Raw genomic sequence first — 27,522 nt, forward strand, 5'->3', positions numbered from 1 at the left:
GTTAACCCTCGCAAGGCTGCAGGCCCAGACGGCATCCCCAGCCGCGCCCTCAGAGCATGCGCAGACCAGCTGGCCGGTGTGTTTACGGACATATTCAATCAATCCCTATACCAGTCTGCTGTTCCCACATGCTTCAAGAGGGCCACCATTGTTCCTGTTCCCAAGAAAGCTAAGGTAACTGAGCTAAACGACTACTGCCCCGTAGCACTCACTTCAGTTACCATGAAGTGCTTTGAGAGACTAGTCAAGGACCATATCACCTCCACCCTACCTGACACCCTAGACCCACTCCAATTTGCTTACTGCCCAAATAGGTCCACAGACGATGCAATCTCAACCACACTGCACACTGCCCTAACCCATCTGGACAAGAGGAATACCTATGTGAGAATGCTGTTCATCGACTACAGCTCGGCATTCAACACCATAGTACTCTCCAAGCTCGTCATCAAGCTCGAGACCCTGAGTCTCGACCCCGCCCTGTGCAACTGGGTACTGGACTTCCTGACGGGCCGCCCCCAGGTGGTGAGGGTGGGCAACAACATCTCCACCCCGCTGATCCTCAACACTGGGGCCCCACAAGGGTGCATTCTGAGCCCTCTCCTGTACTCCCTGTTCACCCACGACTGCGTGGCCACGCACGCCTCCAACTCAATCATCAAGTTTGCGGACGACACAACAGTGGTAGGCTTGATTATCAACAACGACGAGACGGCCTACAGGGAGGAGGTGAGGGCCCTCGGAGTGTGGTGTCAGGAAAATAACCTCACACTCAACGTCAACAAAACTAAGGAGATGATTGTGGACTTCAGGAAACAGCAGAGGGAACACCCCCCTATCCACATCGATGGAACAGTAGTGGAGAGGGTAGTAAGTTTTAAGTTCCTCGGCATACACATCACAGACAAACTGAATTGGTCCACTCACACAGACAGCATCGTGAAGAAGGCGCAACAGCGCCTCTTCAACCTCAGGAGGCTGAAGAAATTTGGCTTGTCACCAAAAGCACTCACAAACTTCTACAGATGCACAATCGAGAGCATCCTGGCGGGCTGTATCACCGCCTGGTACGGCAACTGCTCCTCCCACAACCGTAAGGCTCTTCAGAGGGTAGTGAGGTCTGCACAACGCATCACCGGGGGCAAACTACCTGCCCTCCAGGACACCTACACCACCCGATGTTACAGGAAGGCCATAAAGACCATCAAGGACAACAACCACCCGAGCCACTGCCTGTTCACCCCGCTATCATCCAGAAGGCGAGGTCAGTACAGGTGCATCAAAGCTGGGACCGAGAGACTGAAAAACAGCTTCTATCTCAAGGCCATCAGACTGTTAAACAGCCACCACTAACATTGAGTGGCTGCTGCCAACACACTGACACTGACTCAACTCCAGCCACTTTAATAATGGGAATTGATGGGAAATGATGTAAAATATATCACTAGCCACTTTAAACAATGCTACCTAATATAATGTTACATACCCTACATTATTAATCTCATATGCATACGTATATACTGTACTCTATATCATCTACTGCATCCTTATGTAATACATGTATCACTAGCCACTTTAACTATGCCACTTTGTTTACATACTCATCTCATATGTATATACTGTACTCGATACCATCTACTGTATCTTGCCTATGCTGCTCTGTACCATCACTCATTCATATATATATATCATTTATGTATAAGACAGTAGTTTTGGAATTGTTAGTTAGATTACTTGTTGGTTATTACTGCATTGTCGGAACTAGAAGCACAAGCATTTCGCTACACTCGCATTAACATCTGCTAACCATGTGTATGTGACAATTAAAATAGATTTAGATTTGATTTGTTCTACTGCTCACTAGACACATCCAGAATCCAGAACAGAGCACACCAATCTACACAGCTTTTACTGCGGCCAAGAGGAAAATAAAAAGAAGGGTTGTAATCTAGTTGATTCCTTTTCAGGGTAGACCTCTTGAGTTTGGACCGAAGAGATCAGGTGCTCTTAATTGATTGCAATCATCTAGGCCGACAAAAAGAGCACGGACCTAAACACAAACGCTCTCACACTCACAAACAGTCTGGCTAGAGTAGACTGCCGGTACAGTATATGGATTTGCAAATCATGTTCACAATTGATGGTTGTGTCTGATGTGGCAAACACATTAACCCCTTATCTGATTAAGTTATTAGAATATTAAGATTTATAGTCTCTACGTTGCTCTGAGATCCATCCATCCCTGTGACTCGACCATATTGGGCATGATGAATTGGTGGTACCAGATAAGCACCTTAGTCACCAGCACCAGGGCATGTGATAGAAACACAACTGTCATCAAGAGACAATTAACAGAGAATGGGCTATAGGCATAACTTACTACAGACAGAAAACACCCTGCCTTATCACAGAGAAAACCCATAACCATGCTTGGCTTTCTTTGTGGAAGGCCATCGTGACAGAGACATTGCTCTTTTGTACAAGGGAGAGATACAGTATCAGAGGTTGGCCTTTGTATTACTAAGACTAAACTAGGTGTTGATAATGAGGCCTAGGCTATGTGCTCGAAGAGGCGAAGCGAGAGGGATAACTGGGCCCAAATCTGTCTTCTCCAGCAGGTGCCGTTAATTGATTTATTTTTCACTCACCAAACAAGGAGTTTCTGTATGGAGGTCAATGAGAGCGTGTCGAATTTGGTCGACAAAAAATGGAATGGCTTGTGATTTATTTGATCGAATATTGCTTAGGCTGTTACGAGTGTACTGACAACTTTTAGAAAAAACACTTTATATCGGAAATTGTGCCTGTTGTTCACACGCGTATCTGCCCTTTCATTGGCTAGAATGTTCCACCCTGATCTTGCCTCCTCTCGACTGCCTTCCATTTTTAAAGCGGCCACTTGAGTATCTGGTCAATTGAATAATAATAATCTGTGGTGCTCGTCAAGACTCCAAAATTGAGGTTTAGGTTGTCCTATGCGCTTTAATCAAGGATTCCATTTAGATTCCACAGACAAAACTAGGTGTTGATGATGATTAGGCTTCTGTTTGTGCTCGTTAAGTCTCAAAAATGGAGGTTTAGATTGCTGCTCCTGCTGTGAAAACTCAAGGGTAATGAGCCTGACTCTTTGCGCACGTCGTTTTTAATGAAGCAAACATTTCATTGTTCCAGCCCCCAGGATACCCATATACCAAGTAATAGTGATAGCTTTTTCAGTAAGTCAGATCTTCTGCCTCTGTTCACCTAAAAGAGACATTTATTAGGCTCCCAAATGGCTCTTTGTTCAGTAGTCCTTAACTTCTTTGGGGCTGGGGGGCAGTACTGAGTAGCTTGGATGAATAAAGTGCCCAGAATAAACTGCCTGCTACTGAGGCCCAGTTGCTAATATATGCATATAGATTTGGATAGAAAACATTCTTATGTTTTTAAAACTGTTTGAATGATGTCTGTGAGTATAACAGAACTCACATGGCAGGCAAAAACCAGAGGAAAACAATCAAACCAGGGAGTGGGAAATCTGAGGTTTGTAGTTTTTAAAGTCATTGCCTAATAAATATACAGTGTCTATGGGGTCATATAGCACTTCCTAAGGCTTCCACTAGATGTCAACAGTCTTTAGAACCTTGCTTGTGTCACGTTCGTTATACGAACGAGACCAATGCGCAGCGTGGTATGCTCACATTCTAATTTATTAAAAGAATGAACACTGAACAAACTAACAACAAAACAAACCATGAAGCTAATATGAATAGTGCAGAGAGGCAACTAAACATAGAACAAGATCCCACAAACACCAAAGGGAAATGGCTACCTAAATATGATCCCCAATCAGAGACAACTATAAACAGCTGCCTCTGATTGGGAACCATATCAGGCCACCATAGACATACAAAAACCCTAGACAATACAACAACTAGCATACCCACCCTGGTCACAGGGGTGGCAGGGTAGCTGAGTGGTTAGAGCGTTGGACTAGTAACTGGAAGGTTGCAAGTTCAAATCCCAGAGCTGACAAGGTAAAAATCTGTCGTTCTACCCCTGAACAGGCAGTTGACCTACTGTTCCTAGGCTGTCAATGAAAATAAGAATTTGTTCTTAACTGATTTGCCTAGTTAAATAAAGGTATAAAACACTCTGATCTAACCAAAATATAAAGAAAACAGAGATAGGTCAGGGTGTGACAGTTTGATTCTTCTACTGTGAAGGAGGGGGGAATGGAAGCTGAATGAGTCAAAGGTCTGCCAGAGTGGCATGAGGTGAGAGCGACCTGCGTTTCTACAGACAAAGGAATTCTCCGGTTGGAAGATATATGTTAAAAACATCCTAAAGATTGATTCTATACTTCGTTTGACATGTTTCTACGAACTGTAATATGACATTTCATCTGGACTTGCCCATGCATCGTGAGTTTGGATTGTGTACTAAACGCGCAAATAAAAAGGAGCTATTTGGACATAAATGATGGACTTTACTGAACAGATTCCTGGGAGTGCATTCTGATGAAGATCATCAAAGGTAAGTGAATATTTATAATGCTATTTCAGCAAAAAAAAGAAACGTCTCTTTTTCAGGACCCTGTCTTTCAAAGATAATGAGTAAAAATCCAAATAACTTCTCAGATCCTCACTGTAAAGGGTTTAAACACGGTTTCCCATGCTTGTTCAATGAACCATAAACAATTAATGAACATGCACCTGTGGAAAGGTCGTTAAGACACTAACAGCTTACAGATGGTAAGCAATTAAGGTCACAGTTAGGACACTAAAGAGGCCTTTCTACTGAAAGACACCAAAAGAAAGATGCCCAGGGTCACTGCTCATCTGCGTGAATGTGCCTTAGGCATGCTGCAAGGAGGCATGAGGACTGCAGATGTGGCCAGGGCAATAAATTGCAATGTCCGTACTGTGAGACGCCTAAGACAGTGCTACAGGGAGACAGGACGGACAGCTGATCATCCTCGCATTGGCAGACCACATGTAACACCTGCACAGGATCGGTACATCCGAACATCACTCCTGCAGGACAGGTACAGGATGGTAACAACAACTGCCCGAGTTACACCAGGAACGCACAATCCCTCCGTCAGTGCTCAGACTGTCCACAATAGGCTGAGAGAGGCTGGACTGAGGGCTTGTAGGCCTGTTGTAAGGCAGATCCTCACCAGACATCACCGGCAATGTTATGGGCACAAACCCACCGTCGCTGGACCAGACAGGACTGGCAAAAAGTGCACTTCACTGACGAATATGACCATGATGGTCATATTCGCGTTTATCGTTGAAGGAATGAGTGTTACACCGAGGCCTGTACTCTGGAGAGGGATCAATTGGGAGGTGGAGGGTCTGTCATGGTCAGGGGTGGTGTGTCACAGCATCATCGGACTGAGCTTGTTGTCATTGCAGGCAATGTCAATTCTGTGCGTTACAGGGAAGACATCCTCCTCCCTCATGTGGTACCCTTCCTGCAGGCTCATCCTGACATGACCCTCCAGGATGACAATGCCACCAGCCATACTGCTCATTCTGTGGGTGATTTCCTGGGAAGAGGGAAGGGGCCAGGGAAGAGCCCGGATCTCAATCCCATTGAGCACGTCTGGGACCTTTTGGATCGGAGGGTGAGGGCTAGGGCCATTCCCCCCAGAAATGTCTGGGAACTTGCAGGTGCCTTGGTGGAAGAGTGGAGTAACATCTCACAGCAAGAACTGGCACATCTGGTGCAGTCCATAAGGAGGAGATGCACTGCTGTACTTAATGCAGCACATGGCCACACCAGATACTGATGGTTACTTTTGATTTTGAACCCCCCCTTTGTTCAGGGACACATGATTCCATTTCTGTTTGTCACATGTCTGTGGAACTTGTTCAGTTTGATGGGATGAATGAGCCAATTGTAAACTGGAGATTATTAGGTGACCATGATGGTTTGAGGGCCATTGTTTGTGTGTGTGTGTGTGTGTGTGTGTGTGTGTGTGTGTGTGTGTGTGTGTGTGTGTGTGTGTGTGTGTGTGTGTGTGTGTGTGTGTGTGTGTGTGTGTGTGTGTATATATATATATATAGTGCAATCGGAAAGTATTCAGACCCCTTGTCTTTTTCCCAAAAAATGTACGTTACAGTTTTATTCTAAAATTGATTAAATAGTTTATTTCTCTCAAACTACACACATGATTAAAGCAAAAACAGGTTTTTAGAATGTTTTTCAAATGTATTAATAATTAAAAACAGAAATATAAAAAGGCACAAATACAAACATGTACATAAGTATTCAGACTCTTTGTTCAGTACTTTGTTGAAGCACCTTTGGCAGAGATTACAGCCTGAGTCTTCTTGGGTATGACGCTACAAGCTTGGCACAACTGTCATTGGGGAGTTTCTCACATTTTTCTTTGCAGATCCGCTTAAGTTCTGTCAGGTTGGCTGGGGAGCGTCACTTCACAGTGATTTTCCGGTCTCTCCAGAGATGTTCGATCGGGTTCAAATCCAGGCTCTGGCTGGGACACTCTAGGACATTCTTGGATATGTCCCAAAGCCACTCCTGAGTTGTCTTGGCTGCGTGCTTAGGGTTGTTGTCCTGTTGGAAAGTGAACCTTTGCCCCAGTCTGAGGTCCTGAGGTCTCTGTACTTTTCTCCATTCATCTTTCCCTTGATTCTGACTAGTCTCCCAGTCCCTGCCACTGACAAACATCCCCACTGCATGATGCTGCCACCACCATGCTTCACCGTAGGGATGGTGCCAGTTTTCCTCCAGACATGACACTTGGCATTCAGCCAAAGAGTTCAATCTTGGTTTCATCAGACCAGAGAATCTTGTTTCTCATGGTGTGAGAGTCCTTTAGGTGCCTTTTGGCAAACTCCAAGCAGGCTGTCATGTGCCTCTTACTGAGGAGTGGCTTCCATCTGGTTACTCTACCATAAAGGCCTGAGTGCTGCAGAGATGGCTGTCCTTCTGGAAGGTTCTCCTATCTCCACAGATGAACTCTGAAGCTCTGTCAGAGTGACTATTGGGTTCTTGGTCCCATCCCTGACCAGCAGACATTCTTTGGTACCCCTCCCCAGATCTGTGCCTCGACACAATCCTGTCTCGGAGCTCTACGGACAATTCATTCAACCTCAAGGCTTGATTTTTGCTCTGACATGCACTGTCAACTATACACTACCGTTCAAAAGTTTGGGGTCATGTCCTTTAAAAAAAGAAAATAACATTTTTTTGTCCATTAAAATAACATCAAATTTATCAGAAATACAGCATAGATAATGTTAATGTTGTAAATGTCTATTATAGCTGGAAACAGCTTTTTATGGAATATCTACATAGGTGTTCAGACCATCCTTTCAAAGCACTTCATGGATACAGATATATAGTCATTTAGGCAGGTTGTCTTGGTGTTCTTTGGCACAGGGACTATGGTGGAATGTCTATGGTGGTCTATTATATACTCGGCCAGGGACATGCTGAAAATGTCAGTGAAGACACTTGCCAGTTTGTCAACGCATGCTCGGAGTATACGTCCTGGTAATCCATCTGGCCCTGCGGCCTTGTGAATGTTGACCTGCTTAATGGGCTTACTCACATCGTCTACAGCGAGCGTGATCACACAGTCATCCGGAACAGCTGGTGCTCTCATGCATGCTTCAGTGTTGCTTGACTCGAAGCGCATATAGAAGTAATTTAGCTCGCCTAGTAGGCTTGTGTCATTGGGCAGCTCGCGGCTGGGTTTCCCTTTGTAGTCCGTAATAGTTTGTAAGACCTGCAACATGTGATGTGCGTCGGAGCCGGTGTAGTAGGATTCAATCTTATTCCTGTATTTATGCCTTGCCTGTTTGATGTTTCATCTGAGGGCATAGCGGAACTTCTTATAAGCGTCTGGGATAGAGTCCCGCTCCTTGAAAGCAGCAGCTCAACCCTTAGCTCAGTGTGGATGCTGCCTGTAATCCATGGCTCCTTTGGATGAGCATTTTCTTGTTTGCTTATGGCTTTATACAGCTCTTTGAGTGTGGTCTCAGTGCCAGTATTGGTTTGTGTTGGTAATTAGACTGCTACGAATAATATAGATGAAAACTCTCTTGGAAAATAGTGTGGTCTATAGCTTATCATGAGATACTCTACCTTAGGTGACCAAAACCTTGAGACTTCCTTAATATTTGATTTTGCGCACCAGCTGTTATTGAGAAATAGGCACATACCACCATCCCTTGTCTTGAACGGAGCTCATAGTTTTGAACGGAGCTTATCCATTTTATTCTCCAGCGATTAGACTTTGGCCAATAGGACAGATGGTAGAGGTGGGTTACACACTCGCCAACGCATTCTCACAAGGCAACCGGACCTGCGTCCCTGTATTGGTGTATTTTATTCATGCGAACGATGGGGATTTGGGCCTGGTCTGGTATCTGGTGTAAATCCTTTGTGTCCGACTCATTAAATAAAATATCTTTGCCCAGTTTGAGGTGAGTAATCACTGTTCTGATATCCAGAAGTTATTTTCGGTCATAAGAGACGGTGGCAGAAACATTATGTACAAAATAATTTTCAAACAACACGATAAAACGCACAGCACCACAATTGGTTAGGAGCTTGTAAAACGGCAGCCATCTCCTCCAGCACCATTCTTCTCTCATGGTCAGTCCATGTCAGGGTGCACAGGGTCCATGTCAGGGTGCACTTTCATTTTTTGGCCCTATCACTACACAGCTGATTCAAATAACCAACTCATCAAGCTTTTATTATTTGAATCAGTTGTGTAGTGCTAGGGCAAAAACCAAAATGTGCACCCAGTGGGGTCCCAGGAAAGAGTTTGGGAAACCCTGGTCTATGTCATATTTAAGCAAAAATGCCTGCGGGGGTGTGGTGCTGTGATGTGGTTGGACCCAGTTGCAGAGAAGAGACCAGACGAGGAATGGTTAAGGATAAACATAAATACTTCACTGATAAACAGTTGCCGCAGGATCACCGTACACTGGGGAAAAACAACAAACAATAAGTCTCAAAAACTCACTCAGGAAACACAGACGGACGGACGGACGGACGGACGGACGGACGGACGGACGGACGGACGGACGGACGGACGGACGGACGGACGGACAGACAGACAGACAGACAGACAGACAGACAGACAGACAGACAGACAGACAGACAGACAGACAGACAGACAGACAGACAGACAGACAGACAGACAACCAGACAGACAACCAGACCAGACCAGACCAGACCAGACCAGACCAGACCAGACCAGACCAGACCAGACCAGACCAGACCAGACCAGACCATTTAAGCTCCTGCAAAGGAAACCAGAAAACACACCTCTTTTAACAGGGAACTCGTGAGTAATAAGACACACCTGAGTGTCATTAATGTCTCTAGGATGGTCTCTGCCCCCCTCTGGTGACAGGTAGAAGAACCATGACAGGTACAGTATATGGCCAATATACCATGGCTAAGGGCTGTTCTTAGGCACGATGCAACGCTGTGTACCTGAATACAGCCCTTAGCCATGGTATATTGGCAATATACCACAAACACCCGAGGTGCCTTATTGCTGTCATAAACGGGTTATCAATTTTACATTTACATTTATCAATGTAATGAGAGCAGTAAAAATACATGTTTAGTCATACCCGTAGAATACGGTCTGATATATAACGACTTCAATCAATTTATAATAGCTGTTATACAGCTTGTTTCACACATTCTTCAACTTCAACGAGAATGACTCCAATGATTAAAGAATGTCATGCATGGGGGATTTATGACGATCAATGTGACTGTCATCCTCCAACAGGCCAGTTGCAACGCAACATTATGGAGATCATGTGTACAGCATACCACTTTTAGCTGTATTTCCAAATCACCACTTAAAGTGAGGAACTAGATCTTCCACTAATGCAGACAACAATACTAAATCAAATGGATGTTTATACCTTCCAAGACCATAAATATAATTTCATGAGAGAATCAGAAGCAGGGCCTCCATTTTAATTATTATCTTTGGGTGGAAATCTGGTCCTGCTTTGCTCAGCAGCTGGAGCCCTTTCAGGCAATTACATTCATTTGCACCTCTACAATGCTGGCAGCAGCCAGTCGTGAGAATAAAAAAACATTCAAGTGGCAGATTTACAAAACAAAGATGGAGAGTGTTAAAAAATGGTGTCATTTTTGGTGAACAAAAACAGTCCAATTCCAGGAAGAGGGATTAGAACTGGGTGAGACTTTTTCACGACACAGTCAGTCAGTCAGTCGGTCGGGCAGCTGGGCTAATGGGACGTGTGTTCGCTTTGACCTGAATCTGGCATCCGTCCCACTCCTTCAAAACATCTGGGATTGACTTGGTTCCCGGAGAGGCTTATTAGAGCCTGGCAAAGTCCACCCATGTATTAAAGTTCTCCATAAAGAGTGGTAATTGCTGCCCACTGGATTACCCAATTCATGCTTGTAAATCACACATACTGCTTGTTTAAAGGGCTACGGCAGAACCAGAGGAGGAGGAACAAAAGGGTCTCAGTCTGAACCTCCTGCAAAACCTCAGAGGTCGAACAAGTTCAGAACTGTGCCAGGAAGAGTAGGCAAGAGGTAACACGGGGTGAAAGCTAACAGCTTGGCTTGATTTGGCCAGTTTGGCAAAGACATAAGTTTGCACTATTTGACACGTAAAGGCTTCTGCATGTCTCAGTTTGGCTAGCGCCTAGCCAAAAGATTGTGCTCGCATATTCCCTTCAAAGACCTTTGCCTGAAAAATGAGAAAAAGCAGCAATAGTGCTGTTTGTCCATCTTAAGATGCCGTAGGCAATATACACTTCAACAAAATAGTCCGAACTGAATGCCGGACACATCCAATGGGCATTATCTCACACCTAGAGAAGATTGTAAAAGGTCGGCACAATATCTGGTAAGGGATGGAATGCGCTTAACTCTTATTCTCTTCAGCTTGTGTGGCCTACCACTTCACGGCTGAGCCGTTGTTGCTCCTAGATGTTTCGACTTCACAGCACTTACAGTTGACCGGGGCAGCTTTAACAGGGCAGAAATTTGATGAACTGACTTGTTGGAAAGGTGGCATCCTATGACGGTGCCACGTTGAAAGTCCCTGAGCTCTTCAGTATGGCCATTCTATTGCCAATGTTTGTATATCGAGATTGCATAGCCGTGTGGTCGATTTTATACACCTGTCAGCAAAGGGTGTGGCTGAAATAGCCGAATCCACTAATTTGAAGGGGTGTCCACATACTTTTGTATATATAATGTATTTACTATAATCACTCTTTAATAAATATCCAATGCCACTTCCCCTGAGCTGTCCACAAAGACAGCCTACTGCACTAGTAAAGCTATGTCTCATAAGCTCATAGCAGGAGGCCATTCACAGAAGCCAGAGCCATGTTAAATTCATGAAGAGTCGATCGGTGTTGAGTCACATTTTATTCTTCTCTGGCCCCTGCATGCAAAAGACCTGCTTACTTCTCGCCAGGCTGCTGAAACAAGAATGAGATGCATTCAAATTTGAAAATGCAAATCTCCTATAATCCCTTAAGCATGGAGGACAGGAGTTATTTTTATTGAGGCGGTGGTAATGATTATGGACAATAATGCGAGAGAGCATATGAACTTGGAGGGTTCTGAGGGATTGACAGGTAAATAATAAGGTTAGATGTTCATTGATCACATCCCTGAGCTAAAACTCTTCTCTTCTCGTAGTTTCACATTTGCCTTGCTTTGGGTTTAGGTAAAGAAGCCTACACCTCTCACAAAATGCTTCTTGGGTTAAGGTTGCATGACATCTCTAGTTTTTGGAAAGTCTGGTTTTAGTCTGAGGGAAAAAGCATTTGAAGTAGGAATGTTAATGTTTTGTTGGCCTCATGACCTTGCTCCTTCCTGTAGGCCCCTTAATCCTCTCATGCTGGTTGGGGGGAGGGGGGTGACCTTTGGGTTCAATAATGAGACTGCAAGGCTGTTATTCTTCGGACTTGTAATAGTGTTGACCCTGTTGCTATGCTTTGAGGCATCTTGGCTATACAATTGCACATACTGTATCTTCAGCCTATAGAGCACTGATAGGCGAATACGGTATATCCTAGACTGTCACCACTAAACATAAAATGCGACTGAGAGCGTCCAACACAGCGAAGCAGAACACATCGAGCACTTACCCTCGCGTTTGCCCAACACTGTGAGTCAAAACCTGAATTTGACATAGGGACTCATACAGCTGTGAATCAGCTGCGAGCTGTTGCTCAAAACCAGAATTCCTCACAAAACTACAGGAGCCAATGCCTTACATGAGTCATGGCATTTATTCTCTCAGACACGGCGCAAATGACTAAAAGCAACTTTCAAAGAGAGAGGCACCATCTCCTTTGCATCGAACAAGATGGATATTAATATTTCATGCAGAATAGGAAAATGGAGGCCAATTGAAAAAGCTCTACTTCTCCCTACTGTCAATGAGAAAGAAACGGATCAGCGGATGCCTTTTGCTTTAAATTATGCAAATCTTACTGGCTCTGTCAGTAGTAATATGCACTTTTCAGAGGTATCTCTAGTACTCAAAATGAACATGTCAGAATGAAGGAAGAAGTAGGAAGAATGTTAATCAAATCAACCATACAAAACAGGGCTAAAATCAACAATTTGCCACTCAAACGGCTATGGGCCAAAGAGGAACGCTTGAGTTTTGACTGCCACACTAGTGGCAGTCTCAAACTGCGAAGTGACACTGTGGCATGGATCCAAGGTGGCAGGGAAGTCATGACATTTAGACAACGGTAACATCTACGGAGGAGGCTTGCAGGAGACGTCAGCCATTCCTCAAAGATTTCGTCACCATGCCAGCTCCCTTGTCAGAGGCAGCGCGAGAATGAGAAGACTCAAGTGGAAAACGGTGACGGATACCGCACTGCGTACGACGGCCCTAAAGGGCCTCATCAATGAACGCTCTCACATGTTGTCAATGGCTTAATTAAAGTCCTCTCTTGCCACACACATGTCCATACTCATGACCTACCAAGGTAATATAGGCCTAATCAGTTCAGACATTACACTAGCACATTATCAGTATCCATCAGTGCGACATATCAAGCATTACAAGTGAAAACCGTTTAAAATTGCAGCACTTTTTTTCAAACAAGAGGATCGAGAGGATCGCCGCCCCTGTTAACGACAGACTCGAATTGGTTTGGTTGGGTTGGACACCATCTGGTCTGTTGTTTGCTTTGACGGAGCTCCTGCCTCGTTCAGATCTCAGCCCCATGACACTGGGCGATATGGGTTCACACCGTGTCCTGGCAACATGATCTATCCACACTACTGCACCTGACAGACACTATTCTTAGCCCAGGCCAGGAAGACCTTTCTCTTTCTCCCGTTGCACTCCTCTTGGTACTCCAGGGTCATGTTCATTCGGCAACCAACGGGGGGGGGGGGGGGGACTGAACCAGGGTGGGACTACATGGACTTGTTCAATGAGAAATGCTCATTTGCGTTTTCCATTGCAAAACATTTTTACATTGTATGTGCCCTAATGCACACAACCCAGGCTGCAGTGGAGAGAGACTGGGCTGGGGCCGTTAGTGGACTTGGTTTAGGCACAGCAGGCAGCCAGCCACTCCAAGTCTTCCCTACCAGGTGGCCAGAGGGTAAATAATACCTGGAAATGCCATGTGCTGTGCTGTGTGAAAGGCTGACAGCCTATTGTAGACACTGACTGGCAGTTGTTTGGATTACATGTTTGGTTTCTGCTCCCTGACACCAGGCAGTAATAGGGCCTCTTAAGAAGATTGATCACCAATGTCAGTTATTTCATTAACGCTTTTCTAGCATTTATTAACACCTCTGAACTATCCATCTGTGTTTGCTAGAGTAGGAATGTGCATGGCAGCATATTTTCTATACGTCTGTTTCAAAGGCAAACACAACGTCATTTCATGAAAGTGTATAACCCAATGGCTGAGATAAACCGATTTGTGTGGCAACACTGTTTTATTATTAGTTAGGAGAGCGTTTAAAAGCCACCGACAGATCAACTCGATGCTGTATTTGGAGTGATGTGAATATTAATTAACTAGTGTGGTAAAATGCAGAGATGGAAATAGTATTACTGTGCAGTCGTGCTAGCTGCTGGCGTAACTACTCTCATGTCTGGCAGACCCATAAAAGGAGGGCCATAAAACATGTCTTCACAACCAACAAAGGTCAATTGCAGTGGGGTGTGAAATTATTGACACCCTTAATAAAGATGAGCAAAAATGACTATATAAAATAAATAATTAAATTACTGAGCTATGTTGTACGTACCGTGCGAGGATTGGACTGAGATTGAGACGAATGTCGATTTTGTGGCCAATCCACCATTTATTTGTGGATTTTGATGTGTGCTTGGAGTTATTATCTCGCTTTATGATCCTCTTATGGTCAAGTTTCAGCCTCATGGCAGAGGCAACCAGGTTTTTGGCAAAAAATATCCCGGTACTGGGTGAAGTTCATGATGCCATTGACCTTAACAAGGACCCCAGGACCAGTAGGTATGGAGTTCTTTTCTGCTGATGCATTCTCATTTCGACGCCAAACCCACCACTGGGTATATGTGGCCAAAGAGCTCTATTTTCATGGCATCTGACCAAAGCACCGGTTCCAATCCAAGTGCCAATGCCGTTTAACATACTCTGCCCAAAGCCTAAACAGGGCTGTCAATCATTTTGACACCTACTTTTTCGAGAGAGAAAAAAGTATTACATGTTGAACAAAATCTCTTTCTCTGAGCAATTGTATTCGTTTAAAATAATATCATTTCCCAATTTTTTTGGAGCATATAATAAACTCAGTATTTGAATTATTTATGTTATACAGTCATTTTTGCTCATCTTTATCAAGGGTGTTAATCATTTCAGACCCCACTGTACATTTGTAGAGGATGACAAAGTACAGTACGCCTTCGGTGTGGACTGTGGAGGATCAAATGAGGGGTACATTGTACATTATGCCCAAGGCGAGATTCCCGTGCCATCTTAACTCCTCTGCTGTTCAGTGATACAGGACACTGTCTGCCTGCCGCTATGTCATAAAACCATTCATTCATAAATCTCCTGATGCACCCAAAGAGGGAGGGACATTATATCACTACTTCATACAAACAGTGGCCATCATTCCAGGTGAGAAAACCTCCCGTCGACGCACAGATATGAAGCCAATTCTGAGACCAGGTCTTGTGGTAACGGTAGCCAGGCGTGCTACACTTTAGTAATGTATGTCGGGTCAATGGTTTGTTATGATGGATCAGGTTTAACTGCAGTCTTATTCTATATCTTCATTAAGGAGGTCCTCCCTTAAAGGCAAGATATTCCAACACGAACATCGGCCATGCGCAGAGGGTGACCAGCCTCTGGCCACAGAACATCGTCCGTCATTTCATTTGTCGACACCCAGCAGGTGATCTACCGCGCATGGCTGATGTTCGTGTGGGTCTGTCTTGTTTTTTGGAATTCTATCCAACAGGCCTAACCAGATATATTAGTAAGCAATTCTTCAAGACTAACGTAATCGTTTTTTGGTACTTTCGTCTTGATGCTTGCTTTTTCATTTTGTCTGAAGTCTATGTGTTCCACAATGACAGATAATCCAACACTCTCCATGAAAGTGTACATGTAATTCAACCTGATTGGATATCATCCATGGCCGTTGTTATATCTTAACACCCCTGGAGTTAAGGGATTCATTTCTGTTAATTGCTTTTGCATAACAGCGAGTGTTTATTTAAGACATGACATGACTTGCCCGTTTCCCATGCAGGGGACATCGCAGTGGGTGTCATTCCACATGGAGCAGCTGTTACCCAGGCCCGGCGAGAAAGTCTGCATTGGATCATCAGGAAGCAGTGGTCATTAGAGAGATCTCTTAAAGCAAGGTAGCACTTACAGCCAGCCATGACATGACAGGGGCTTACAATGGCTAACTTTGCCTGTGGCTTGGACTGAGCTGAGGGTTTAGTGGCCATTAGGATAATTGTTTGCTTGAGGACGTGTGTCAGTTACAGTAACCACATTCATTTGATCACTGTAATATCACTGTAAAGTACTGGAACTGTAAAGTTCAACTATTATTTTTTTTTAAAGATACATCAACTTTCTCCATGACAGGCATGTCAAGCATGCACCTTGTAATAAGTTGCCTTGGAGAAGCAATCATGTGCGTAAAGTCGTGGGTGCACATTCTTGGCCCCTGTTCCCGCCTTCTGTCTCACAACAAAGACTTGGAAGTGCAACAGTGAGCAGTGACACCTGTACAAAACTATGCAAATATATGTGCCTGTCAATCATCGTCACACCTCAACAGTCATGAATTTACATTGAAACAAGAAGAGATAAGATGTGCTTTATTATCCATTAATTTACAGAGAACGGAAATGTGTCTTTATGCTCACAACCCCACCCCCCCCGAGACACACACCCACATACCTCGAGGGGCTGGAAGCAATTGGTCAGCCGCAGTGCAGTGCCCCTGGAGCAATTATAAGGGGTTAAGTGCCTTGCTCATGGGCACAACGACAGGCGATGGTATCTAGCATGATGCCAGCAACCCTCTGGTTGCCGGCTCACTTCGCACAAGAATATCTGGTCTGAGCTGGGATTGAAACCAGCAGCCCTCCAGATACTTTCCCGCTTGTCTAACTACTGGGTCATTCCATCCCTGTAGTCCCATCTTCACCGCTACTACTATTGTCTGAGCAGCTAACCGATCACTGCAGCTGTACATAGTCCATCGGTATATAGCCCACCCAATTTACCTACCTCATCCCCATACTGTTTTTATTTTATTTACTTTTTGGCTCTTTTGCACACCAGTATCTCTACCTGCACATGTTCATCTGATCATTTATCACTCCAGTGTTACTCTGCTAAATTGTAATTATTCACTCCTATAGCCTGTTCATTGCCTACCTCCTCATGCCTTTTGCACACAATTTATATAGATTTTTAAAATTATACTATGTTATTGACTTGTTTATTGTTTTCTCCATGTGTAACTCTGTTGTTGTCTGTTCACACTGCTATGCTTTATCTTGGCCAGGTCGCAGTTGCAAATGAGAACTTGTTCTCAACTAGCCTACCTGGTTAAATAAAGGTGAAATAAATATTTTATTTATTTAAATTGCTGTGATAGTGGATACAAGCATGATATGATGGAAAATGTGTGTCTCTCTAGGGAGCATTATTTTGGTAAAGATCTCTCCCCTGCCCCCCTGGGGTTAAGTGGTGAATGGGCGTTGGTTGGGCTGCAGGGGGCGGAGGGCTCACTCATCGATGGGCCTCTTTCATTATCCACTGCTCCCTGGACTAGTGATTATCTCCCCAGCTAGGCAACAGATAAAGGTCCCACTCTTACAGGTCAGGGTAGAGTAGAGGCGCTCCACCAGGGCCCTTGGGGAACAATAGAACTCCAAAGGGCATGGAATGGAATGTACACTCCTTCCGAATAGGATGATAAGAAACCAAGGATGGGCAAGAGTATTCATTTTTGAGAAGGGGGGGGGGCTTCGTCTCAATTAAATAAAATGATCTATGTGGCATTGCTACACACAAGGATATACCACGACATTTGAAATTCTTAATTTCATAAAACGACAAACTTTTGATGGAAGTTTTTAATGATGTACGCACGTTTCATGCTTGTAGATTGTTGTTATTTTCTGCCAATAAAAGTGGTGCGCACTAAAGTCAGAGTCTCCATGTGTAGCAACGTGAAGTGGGAAATCTCTAATCAATGGAAAATGTCAATCAAATGACATAATTAAGTTAGCTAAAAGTGAAGGAGTAGGCTACAATGAGCAACTGACAGGTAGGCTGTTGTTTAATCTGAATGGAGTTGTTGTAGACAAGGATAGGGAGCACAGCAAAATAGCCTCAACTAGCCTAGCTAGCTGGCTAGTTAACATAGCTAGCTGGATATCTTAGCTAGCTTCTTTACATCAATTTGATCCAGTAAAGACCGGCACTGCCAGATGGGATGACAGATAACGTATGGTATTTACATGTTTGTCTAACTAGCGTGAATCAGTGGCCTCTCTCTCTCTCTCTCTCTCTCTCTCTCTCTCTCGCAACGCACATGGCCCTCCAGAGTCGCGCAAGTAATTGTCTAAGTTCAAAACAAAAGTTTGAAACTGTTTTTCAAAACATTCATGAGATTATTTGAATAGTGAAATAATTTCAAATGCCTATCTGTGTTTTATCTTAAAAAGGGAGGGAATTTTGTGATGACTCAACAGATTGCTTTTGTCATGCTTTCTGAGGTCCATCTGGCTGTCCTCGTGTGAGGGCTGCACAAACACCTAAACCAGAAACTAAGATTGCCCCAAATAAGCAGTGCACTAGAACGCTTTGAAATCAAGTAGTTGAGTTGGCGACTACTTAGCCTGGGTGCCAGTCTGTTTCTGCTTTCTTGCCAACTCCTTATGGAATTGTTGTGTTTGGCATGACAATGAGTGACAAGGAGTTGGCAAAGTAAGATGACACAAACAGCCTGGGACCAGGCTAGTCACTGCTAGCTAGGGTTTTTGCAATGATGTGTAAATTGATAGCGATTGCTAATAAAAACATGACACACAATTGACAAAGAGGAAACAAGGCCTGGAAAAACCAACATGAGCCAACTTAGTACAAATCTGCTCCTTGTTCCCTCAGCCTATCCCCATCACACAGAACTACCCTACGCCTTGACCTCTTTCTCCCCTCTCTATGCATATGAAATCATGCGACTAGTGAGGACCAGCCACCTGACAACCTGTCCACTCGACTCCATCCCCTCATCCCTTCTCCAGATCATCTCTAGAGACCTTCTCCCATTCCTCACTTCCCGATCACTGGCTGCGTCCTGTCTGACTTCAAAATGGCCCAAGTTGCTCCCCTCCTCAAGAAACCAACACTAGACTCCTCTTGACGTCAAAAACTACAGACCAGTATCCCTTCTTTATTTTCTTTCCAAAACACTTCAACGTGCTGTCTCTGACCAACTCTCTCACTATCTCTCTCATAACAATCTTTTTGACCCTAACCAGTCAGCCTTCAAGATGGGTCACTCAACCGAGGCTGCTCTTCTCTGTGTCACAGAGGCTCTCTGCACTGTCAAAGCTGACTCTCTCGCCTTTGTTCTCATCCTCCTAGATCTATCTGCTGCAGTGGACACCGTGAACCATAAGCTCCTCCTCTCCACCCTTTCAGGGCTGGACGTCTCAGGCTCTGCACACTCTTGGATTGCATCCTACCTGGCAGGCCGCCCCGACCAGGTGATGTAGAGAGGATCTGTGTCTGCACCACGTATTCTCACTACTGGTGCCCCTCAGGGATCGGTTCTAGGCCCTCTCCTCTTCTCTCTATACACCAAGTAATTCCACTCCATCATAACCTCACATGGCCTTGCCTATCATTGCTATGCGGATGGCACTTAACTACTTTCTCCAGGTGGTGACACGCATCTCTGCGTGCCTGGCAGATATCTCAGCTTGGATGTCGGCCCACCACCTCAAGTTCAACCTCGACAAGACTGAGCTGCTCTTCCTCCCGGGGAAGGCCTGCCCACTCCAAGACCTCTCCATCACGGTTGACAACTCCACCACAATGTCCCTCTCCCAGAGTGCAAAGAATCTTGGCGTGACCCTGAACAACACCCTGTCGTTCTCTGCAAACATCAAAGCAGTGACTCGCTCCTGCAGGTTCACGCTCTACAACACTCTTAGAGTACGACCCTACCTCACACAGGACGCGGCGCAGGTCCTAATCCAGGCACTTGTCTTCTCCTGTCCGGACTACTGCAACTCGCTGTTGGCTGGGCTCCCGGCTTGTGCCGTCAAAACCCTACAACTTATCCAGAACGCTGCAGCCCGCCTGGTGTTCAACCTTACCAAGTTCTCCCATATCACCCCGCTCCTCCACACACTCCGCTGGCTTCCAGTTGAAGCTCGCATCCACTCCAACACCATAGTACTTGCCTACGGAGAAACTAGAGGATCTGCCCCTCCCTACATTCAGGCTATGCTCAAACCCTACATCCCAACCCGAGCACTCCGCTCTGCCACCTCTGGTCTTTTGGCTCTCCCACCCCTAAGGGAGGGCAGCTCCCGCTCAGCCCAGGCCAAGCTCTTCTCAGTCCTGGCACCCCATGGTGGAACCAGCTTCCCGCTGAAAGTCCCTGCCCATCTTCAGAAAACATCTGAAACCCTACCTCTTCAAAAATGTATCTTAAATAATCCCCCAGTGATATGTGGTTGTCCCACCTAGCTATCTTCAGATAAATATACTAACTGTAATTCGCTCTGGATAAGAGCGTCTGCTAGCCTCCCAGGTGGCACAGTGGTTAAGGGCGCTGTACTGCAGTGCCAGCTGTGCCACCAAAGACTCTGGGTTCGTGCCCAGGCTCTGTCGTGACCGGGAGGTCCGTGGGGCGACGCATAATTGGCCTAGCGTCGTCCGGGTTGGGGAGGGTTTGGCCGGTTGGGATATACTGGTCTCATCGCGCACCCGCGACTCCTGTGGCGGGCCGGGCGCAGTGCGTGCTAACCAAGGTTGCCAGGTGCACAATGTTTCCTCTGACACATTGGTGCGGCTGGCTTCCAGGTTGGATGCGCGCTGTGTTAAGAAGCAGTGCAGCTTGGTTGGGTATCGGAGGACGCATGACTTTCAACCTTAGTCTCTCCCAAACCCGTACGGGAGTTGTAGCGATGAGACGAGATAGTAGCTACTTCGAAATTGGGGACAAAAAGGGGTAAAAAAACAACTTTATTTTTATTTTTTAAGAGCGTCTGTTAAATGACTCAAATGTAAAATAGATTACATCAAAAGTGTGTCTCTGCCTGCCACAGAATTACTGTCTTCCTAATACCCACATTGATTTCTTCCCATGTCTAGGTGAAGGGACGGGGTAGGTTTAACCTAATCAGTCACTCCAACAAGCAGGATTGATCTGGCTTCTTGTTTCTGCCTGCTTGAGACACATGACAAAGGCTTTGGCTTAACGTCTTGTTTTGCCTTTCACATGGATGTCAATGGAAAACAACACATGGATATCGGTTGTAATTGTTGACGGAAAATGTCTTCCTTTGGCTAGTATTTCAACCTCTGGGGCCTTGCTTACTTAGTCTGTCTCTGAAAGCAATCAAACCACTGTCTAATAAGGTCTGAGGAGTAATATCGGCCAACTCACTCCTAAGGATATAAAACCGATATACTTAACATTGCCTATAGCTTGTTCTGCTTAGGACAGAAACAAACTCGTATAAGCATTTGGTTCACCATGAGTAAAGACAACAATAATACCATGTGCTGGAATAGAAACATGTGTGTCCAGCCAGGCTAACCTTTCCCCTATTGACTTCTGTATTGAACATCTAAATGCACTCAGTATGCTGCCAGCCTGGACACACCCAGGGCTGCAGAATGGTGCAACAGCAATTCTAAATAATGTGACTCAGTGGATAGAACTGAGCACTAACTCAAAACAGTCCCGTTTTCTTATTGTATCAATGAGCTCATTGTCCTATAATTTATGATTCAGCTCGAGCTCATAAAAATCACACAATAGAACAAAAGCACTCATCATGTAGCTTGATAAGTGTTCTGTATTATAACCATGTAATAGGCCAAACATCCTTCATACATATTAGAGGAGCAGTCAACAGTAAAGGTAATAGTGTGATTCCATGGAAAGGTCAACCGGAGTATGTACAGATAAAGTTAGTCATTTCCAAATGAAACCACGTTCTTAAGGTTTACACACCATATGTGTGCCATTTAGAGGTTGAATGTAAAAGACAAAATATTTCAGTGCCTTTGAATGGGTATGGTAGTAGGTGTCGGTTTGTGTCAAGAACTGCAACGCTGCTGGGTTTTTCCACACTCAACAGCCTCCCCGTGTGTATCAAGAACGGTCCACCACCCAAAGGACATCCAGCCAACTTGACACAACTGTGGGAAGCATTGGAGTCAACATGGGCCAACATCCCTTGTGGAACACTTTCGACACCTTGTAGAGTCCATGCACAAACGAATTGAGGCTGTTCTGATAGAAAAGGGGGGAGGGGGACCTCAATATTAGGAAGGTGTTCCTAATGTTTGGTATACTCAGGGTATGTTGGAGTTCAGGCTTTATTTGACCAGTTTAATTAGGAAATTGCATGAATTTGGACAATTACAGAGTGGGAGGCCAAGACTCAAAAAAAGGTTTACCAGACAACCACATTTCATGGCTTTTAGAAAGGGGCTCACAACTGTCCCATGGTGTTAGTTATGACGATGAGATGTTATGAAGCAATACAGACCAGATGGAAGCGTCTTGAGTTTGTTTGCGTGTTCTGCTACAAGATAGGGGGTGACTGGGACAGGCAATGTAGGGGGTGACTGGGACAGGCAATGTAGGGGGTGACTGGGACAGGCAATGTAGGGGGTGACTGGGACAGGCAATGTAGGGGGTGACTGGGACAGGCAATGTAACATCCCTAATGTTTTTTAGGAAAAGTTTTTGTTAAACAATCACCTTACATGTTACACCTTAAACCTCACCTTGCACCTTGCTTATTTTTCTGGATTATGTGTGTATTGTTGAGTTTTTATTGATCGGTATTACTTTACTATTGGAGCTAGAAACACAAGCATTTTGCCGCACCTGCGAAAACATCTGCAAATCTATGTACGTGGCGACCAATAAACTTTGATTTGATTTTACATTGGATCATCTTGAAACATTCGCCGTAAAGCCAACTTTCAACAAGGTTTTATATGGTCTATAATTGGTTTCTCTCTTGTCATTGTCAGTATCCTTGTTCAGCGTTATGATATGCGTAACGTCCATAAAAGGTTGTGGATGTGATGGATATTGCTGTATCATGTCTTAGCTTCAGAAGCTTGTGCATCCACAGAATCGTGTTCTGAGCAGTGTTCTTCAGACTTTTCCTGAAGCAATTGTTGATATCTCTCTAAAATCACGAGTTCTAGCTAAGATTCTCATGGAAAATATATGCTGAAATGCAGGCGTCATACACGGCAGTACTGTTTTTTTGAGATAGAAAGATGAGAAGAGTATTTATCAACAATCCGTGAATAGATTAAGGTGTTTATTAAGTCACATGCACAGGGTCGCAGATGTAGTTGCAGTGTATAGTGAAATACAGTGCAGGTCTGAATGAAACATTAATACCAAATTAAATAATAATAATAATAATATATACAACTGTGACACTGATAAATAGTCCTGGAGTGTATATATTAAATGAAAAGCCTCCCAAAATATACTGACTTCATTCAGTGTCCAGAAAAGTGGATTGGCAGTAAAGGCACATGTATAGTCTAATTTACATATTTTGTTACAATATTTCAGAAAAATGTTGATACAAAAACATCTCATATTTGTGTCTACATTCAACTGGTAATGGTTATTTGTTATATACACAACAGGTCAAAAGTTTTTGAACACCAACTCATTCCAGGGTTTTTCTTTATTTTTTTAAATGTTCTACATTGTAGAATAATAGTGGAGACATCAAAACTATGAAATAACACATGGAATCATGTAGTATCCACAAAAAAAGTGTTAAACAAATCAAAATATATTTGAGATTTGAGATTCTTCAAATAGCCACCCGTTGCCTTGATGACAGCTTTGCACAGACTTACTAACTCCCAGACTTTTGCTAATATGTTCAGTCTCCCTAAAAAGCTTGTCCATTTCATGTACCATCCATACCTTTATTTATCCAACATGCCAATATTTAGTAGTTCACTTTTTTGGGGTACTATAGACACACACATCTGTATTTTGGTTTTCTATTCTGTGAGACATTAAAGTTGTGATTTTGCATGCAAATGTAATGTCCATAACGCTGGAACCGCCCAGTAAAAGGTGAGACGCTACATGCTACACATGAATGAAAGTCTCATTCATGAATTGCTCCATCCTATCAATGTGCTCTCACTCTCCTCTCCTAGAAGCATTCGTACCATTTTGAAATGAGAACATCGTAAGAGTGTCACTGGCGGGCTTATGGGTAAATGTGTGACAGACAAAGTGACCCAGAAACCAGCAAACACACTGATGTGTAATCAATGAGTGGAAAAACACTGGGAGCGACGGTGGGAGGTGGTGTGTGTGTATGTGAGTGCTGTTGGCCAACCGCGGCTGTCATGTGAAGTACGCTGTGTTGGAGAGAGATAGGAGGGAGGTCAGGCAGTTGTGGGAAGCACGGTGGAAGCTACGGGTGTCCCACAGAGATAACCTTCAGTTTCAACACTGAAGCCTTATCTTCTCTAGAACTATAGAAGCGGCTCTTGCTACTCACTTGGCAGGGCCATTCTGATGCAGTTGTTGATGATGGAGTTGGTTTTTCTAACTGTCTTCCAGACAGGTCTGATGTACTACATTGTATTGTATTAACCATTTTGGGCACACCATTGTGGTCAGCATTGCCTCTGTGTTGCCCATATCATTAGTGAGGCAGATTGCAGATAAAATGTGGCTAAATATCATATTCATATAATTGTATTACTGTATAATACAGCAAGTGCAATTTCTTAATAGTCTAAAAATCATCGATCAACACAGATCATTTGGACAAATAGAATAATTGTCAAACCATTGCCAGTATAAGCTCTCAATGATACGAGTGTTCTGGTTCAATAAGTAGTCCATCACTCCACAATAATTGTGTGTTCCATGCAATTAATTTGATAAGGGCCCACGCCCTTTTCTGTTAAAGAATAGAACTGAGGGGCGGTTTAAAGACTACTGTAGCCGTTGCACCTGCTGCTGCTACAACAATACAGACATCCAGGCACCACCATCCAACCCCCAATAATCGGTTATTAGATACATTACGACGGATAGGCCTAGCAGACGTCTCATGTTCCAAACGGACTGATGTTTTTTTCTTGTCTCCCCTTTAGATGTTAGTATATGTAGAGCCCACAAGGCAGCAATGGAAAAGCCTGCAGCAGTTGATTCACCGGCGTGATAGATAAACCAAATAGATAAACCAACCTGCTCCTTTCGCTTTTGCCAGCGACCGCATGGGCTTTCTTCGAGAATTTCGCTCTCATCTTCACTCTCCTCCTCCTTCCCCTCGGACCCTGAATTCCTCTCCGGGACTGACATAGTCATTGTATTCCGTGTTTTATGTTATTCCCCGTTGGTTTCACTCGAAAGTAGCGCAGACGTCGCGCGCGAATAAAGGTTTCACAAAACACCGTAGAAATGTACGCCGTATAAAGTTACAATAAAAAGCTTAAATAAATTATGTAATATTCATGTTACTACGTTAAACAAGGAAAAAGGTTCCAGTCTAGTCCGCGCACTTAACTGTATGCAAAATAGATTGCGAAATGTTGCCCCTACTATCCGTATTCACAGATGAAGAGCAAAACCACTCGTATGGAAAAAGCCTGTATGGGAAAGACGAAGTTGTTTTCCGATACCTCCTTTTGTTTCGTTATTTACTTTTACCATTTACGGTATGAAGTATTTTTTTTATACATATATCACCACCATGCGTCAGGTCGGTGTTGTTGGTTCATTTGCTTCACCTATGTGAAGCTAGACACTAACGATTAGCCACAAAAGTGGAATTTGGCGTCTCGCCTTCAAAATAAAAGTCCCTATTGAAAGTGCTGCAAACGGATATAAATCAGTCTACTCAGTGACACCCACACAGAACACAACCGTGAAGAGCTTATACACATATTAGCGTCATAGCTCTTATTGTGGAACTTTAACTATGGGGAGTCAACTCACTATCCAGGCTATTGGACCCTGAACATCTAACCCCAAGCCATAAAACTGCTAAATAGTCAGTCCAGCTCGCTATTTGGTTAACTGCGCATTGACCCACCTTTTCGCTATTTGGTTAACTGCGCATTGACCCACCTTTGCACTCTCTTTAGACTCATCACATGCAGTGCATTCGGAAAGTATTCAGACCCCTTCACTTTTTCCATATTTTGTTATGTTACAGCCGTGTTCTATTTTTTTAAATAGTTTCCCCCCTCATCAATCTACACACAATACCACATAATGACAAAGCAAAAACAGTATAGCACTCTTCTTTTTTTTACCCAGAAATATCACATTTACATAAGTATTCAGACCCTTTACTCAGTATTTTGTTGAAGCACCTTTGGCAGCAATTACCACGTCAAGTATTCTTGGGTATGACGCTACAAACTTGGCACACCTGCATTTGGAGAGATTCTCCCATTCTTCTCTGCAGATCCTCTCAAGCTCTGTCAGGTTGGATGGCGAGCTTTGCTGCATAGCTATTCTCAGGTCTCTCCAGAGATGTTCGATCGGGTTCTGGCTAGACCACTCAAGGATATTCAGAGACCTGTCCTGAAACCACTCCTGCATTTTCTTGACTGTGTGCTTATGTTCATTGTCCTGTTGGAAGAAGAACTTTCACCCCAGTCTGAGGTCATGAGTGCTCTGGAGCAGGTTTTCGTCAAGGATCTCTCTGTACTTTGCTTTGTTCATCTTTGCCTCGATTCTGACTAGTCTCCCTATCCCTGCCGCTGAAAAACATCCCCACAGCATGATGCTGGCACCACCATGCTTCATGGTGCCAGGTTTCCTCCAGATGTGACACTTGGCACTCTCCTTTTACCAAGATGGCGTAGCAGTGAAGATGTCTGTTTTGATTGTCTTGTCCTGTCCCTTGTATATATCGTTTTTCTTCGTATATATTTGTATTTTTTTTTTAAATCTCATTTTCCATCTACGGACTGAACATACTCTCATGCAACACTCCTCACTCAATGTGGTATGGATCTGCTATTTTTATAACCTTTGAACCGGAACCCCGCTCAGAAGCTAGCCAGCTAACTAGCTACTAGCTAGTAGTCAGTTAGGCACTGCTAGTGGTCATCACCATTAACCCGGACTGCCAGCCTGCACAGCACGATATCTAACCAGAGCATATCGGACTGCTTTTCTCTACCACATCCCCGGATTCCTACCGCAAGCTCTGAACTGTTACTCCAGATCATCACAGCTAGCTAGCTGCTATCCAAGTGTCTAACGTCTCTGTCCTGAAACATGCACCAGTTAGCCTGGAGCTAGACTCGAACTAGGCCCATCTCCCAAATAGCCGAAGAGATTCCATCAAGCAATCTGTCATGTTTGTCATTTATTATCATGTCTTGTCCCTGTGCTCCCCATGCTATTCGTTTCCCTCTGCTGGTCTTATTTGGTTCTTTCCCTCCTTCTATCCCTCTCTCTCCCCCTCCCTCTCTCACTCTCTCGCTCTCTCTTCTCTCTATCGTTCCGTTCCTGCTCCCAGCTGTTCCTATTCCCCTAATCATCATTTAATCTTCCCACACCTGTTCCCGATCCTTTCCCCTGATTAGAGTCCCTATTTATTCCTTTGTGATCCGTTCCTGTCCCGTCGGTTCCTTGTTTTGTATTCACCATGCTGTGATTGCGTTTCGCCCTGTCCTGTCGTGTTTTTTGCCTTCATCAGATGCTGCGTGTGAGCAGGTGGCTCTATCAACTACGGCCTGCGCCTACCCGAGC

General features: G+C 44.3%; 1 protein-coding gene across 1 annotated transcript in view; it reads right to left on the minus strand.

The window, feature by feature from the left end:
• Nucleotides 1-25,557, minus strand: part of LOC124039755 (nuclear receptor-binding protein 2-like) — a 55,144-nt gene extending 29,587 nt beyond the window's left edge. Inside the window, exon 1 of the mRNA XM_046356080.1 lies at nucleotides 25,000-25,557. Within this exon, the coding sequence (XP_046212036.1) occupies nucleotides 25,000-25,119 (120 nt within the window). The 5' untranslated portion in view covers nucleotides 25,120-25,557. The remainder of the gene's footprint in view (nucleotides 1-24,999) is intronic.
• Between the last annotated feature and the right edge of the window lie 1,965 nt (nucleotides 25,558-27,522).

The sequence above is a fragment of the Oncorhynchus gorbuscha genome, linkage group LG07 (assembly GCF_021184085.1).
Source record: "Oncorhynchus gorbuscha isolate QuinsamMale2020 ecotype Even-year linkage group LG07, OgorEven_v1.0, whole genome shotgun sequence".
NCBI classification, from domain to species: domain Eukaryota; kingdom Metazoa; phylum Chordata; class Actinopteri; order Salmoniformes; family Salmonidae; genus Oncorhynchus; species Oncorhynchus gorbuscha.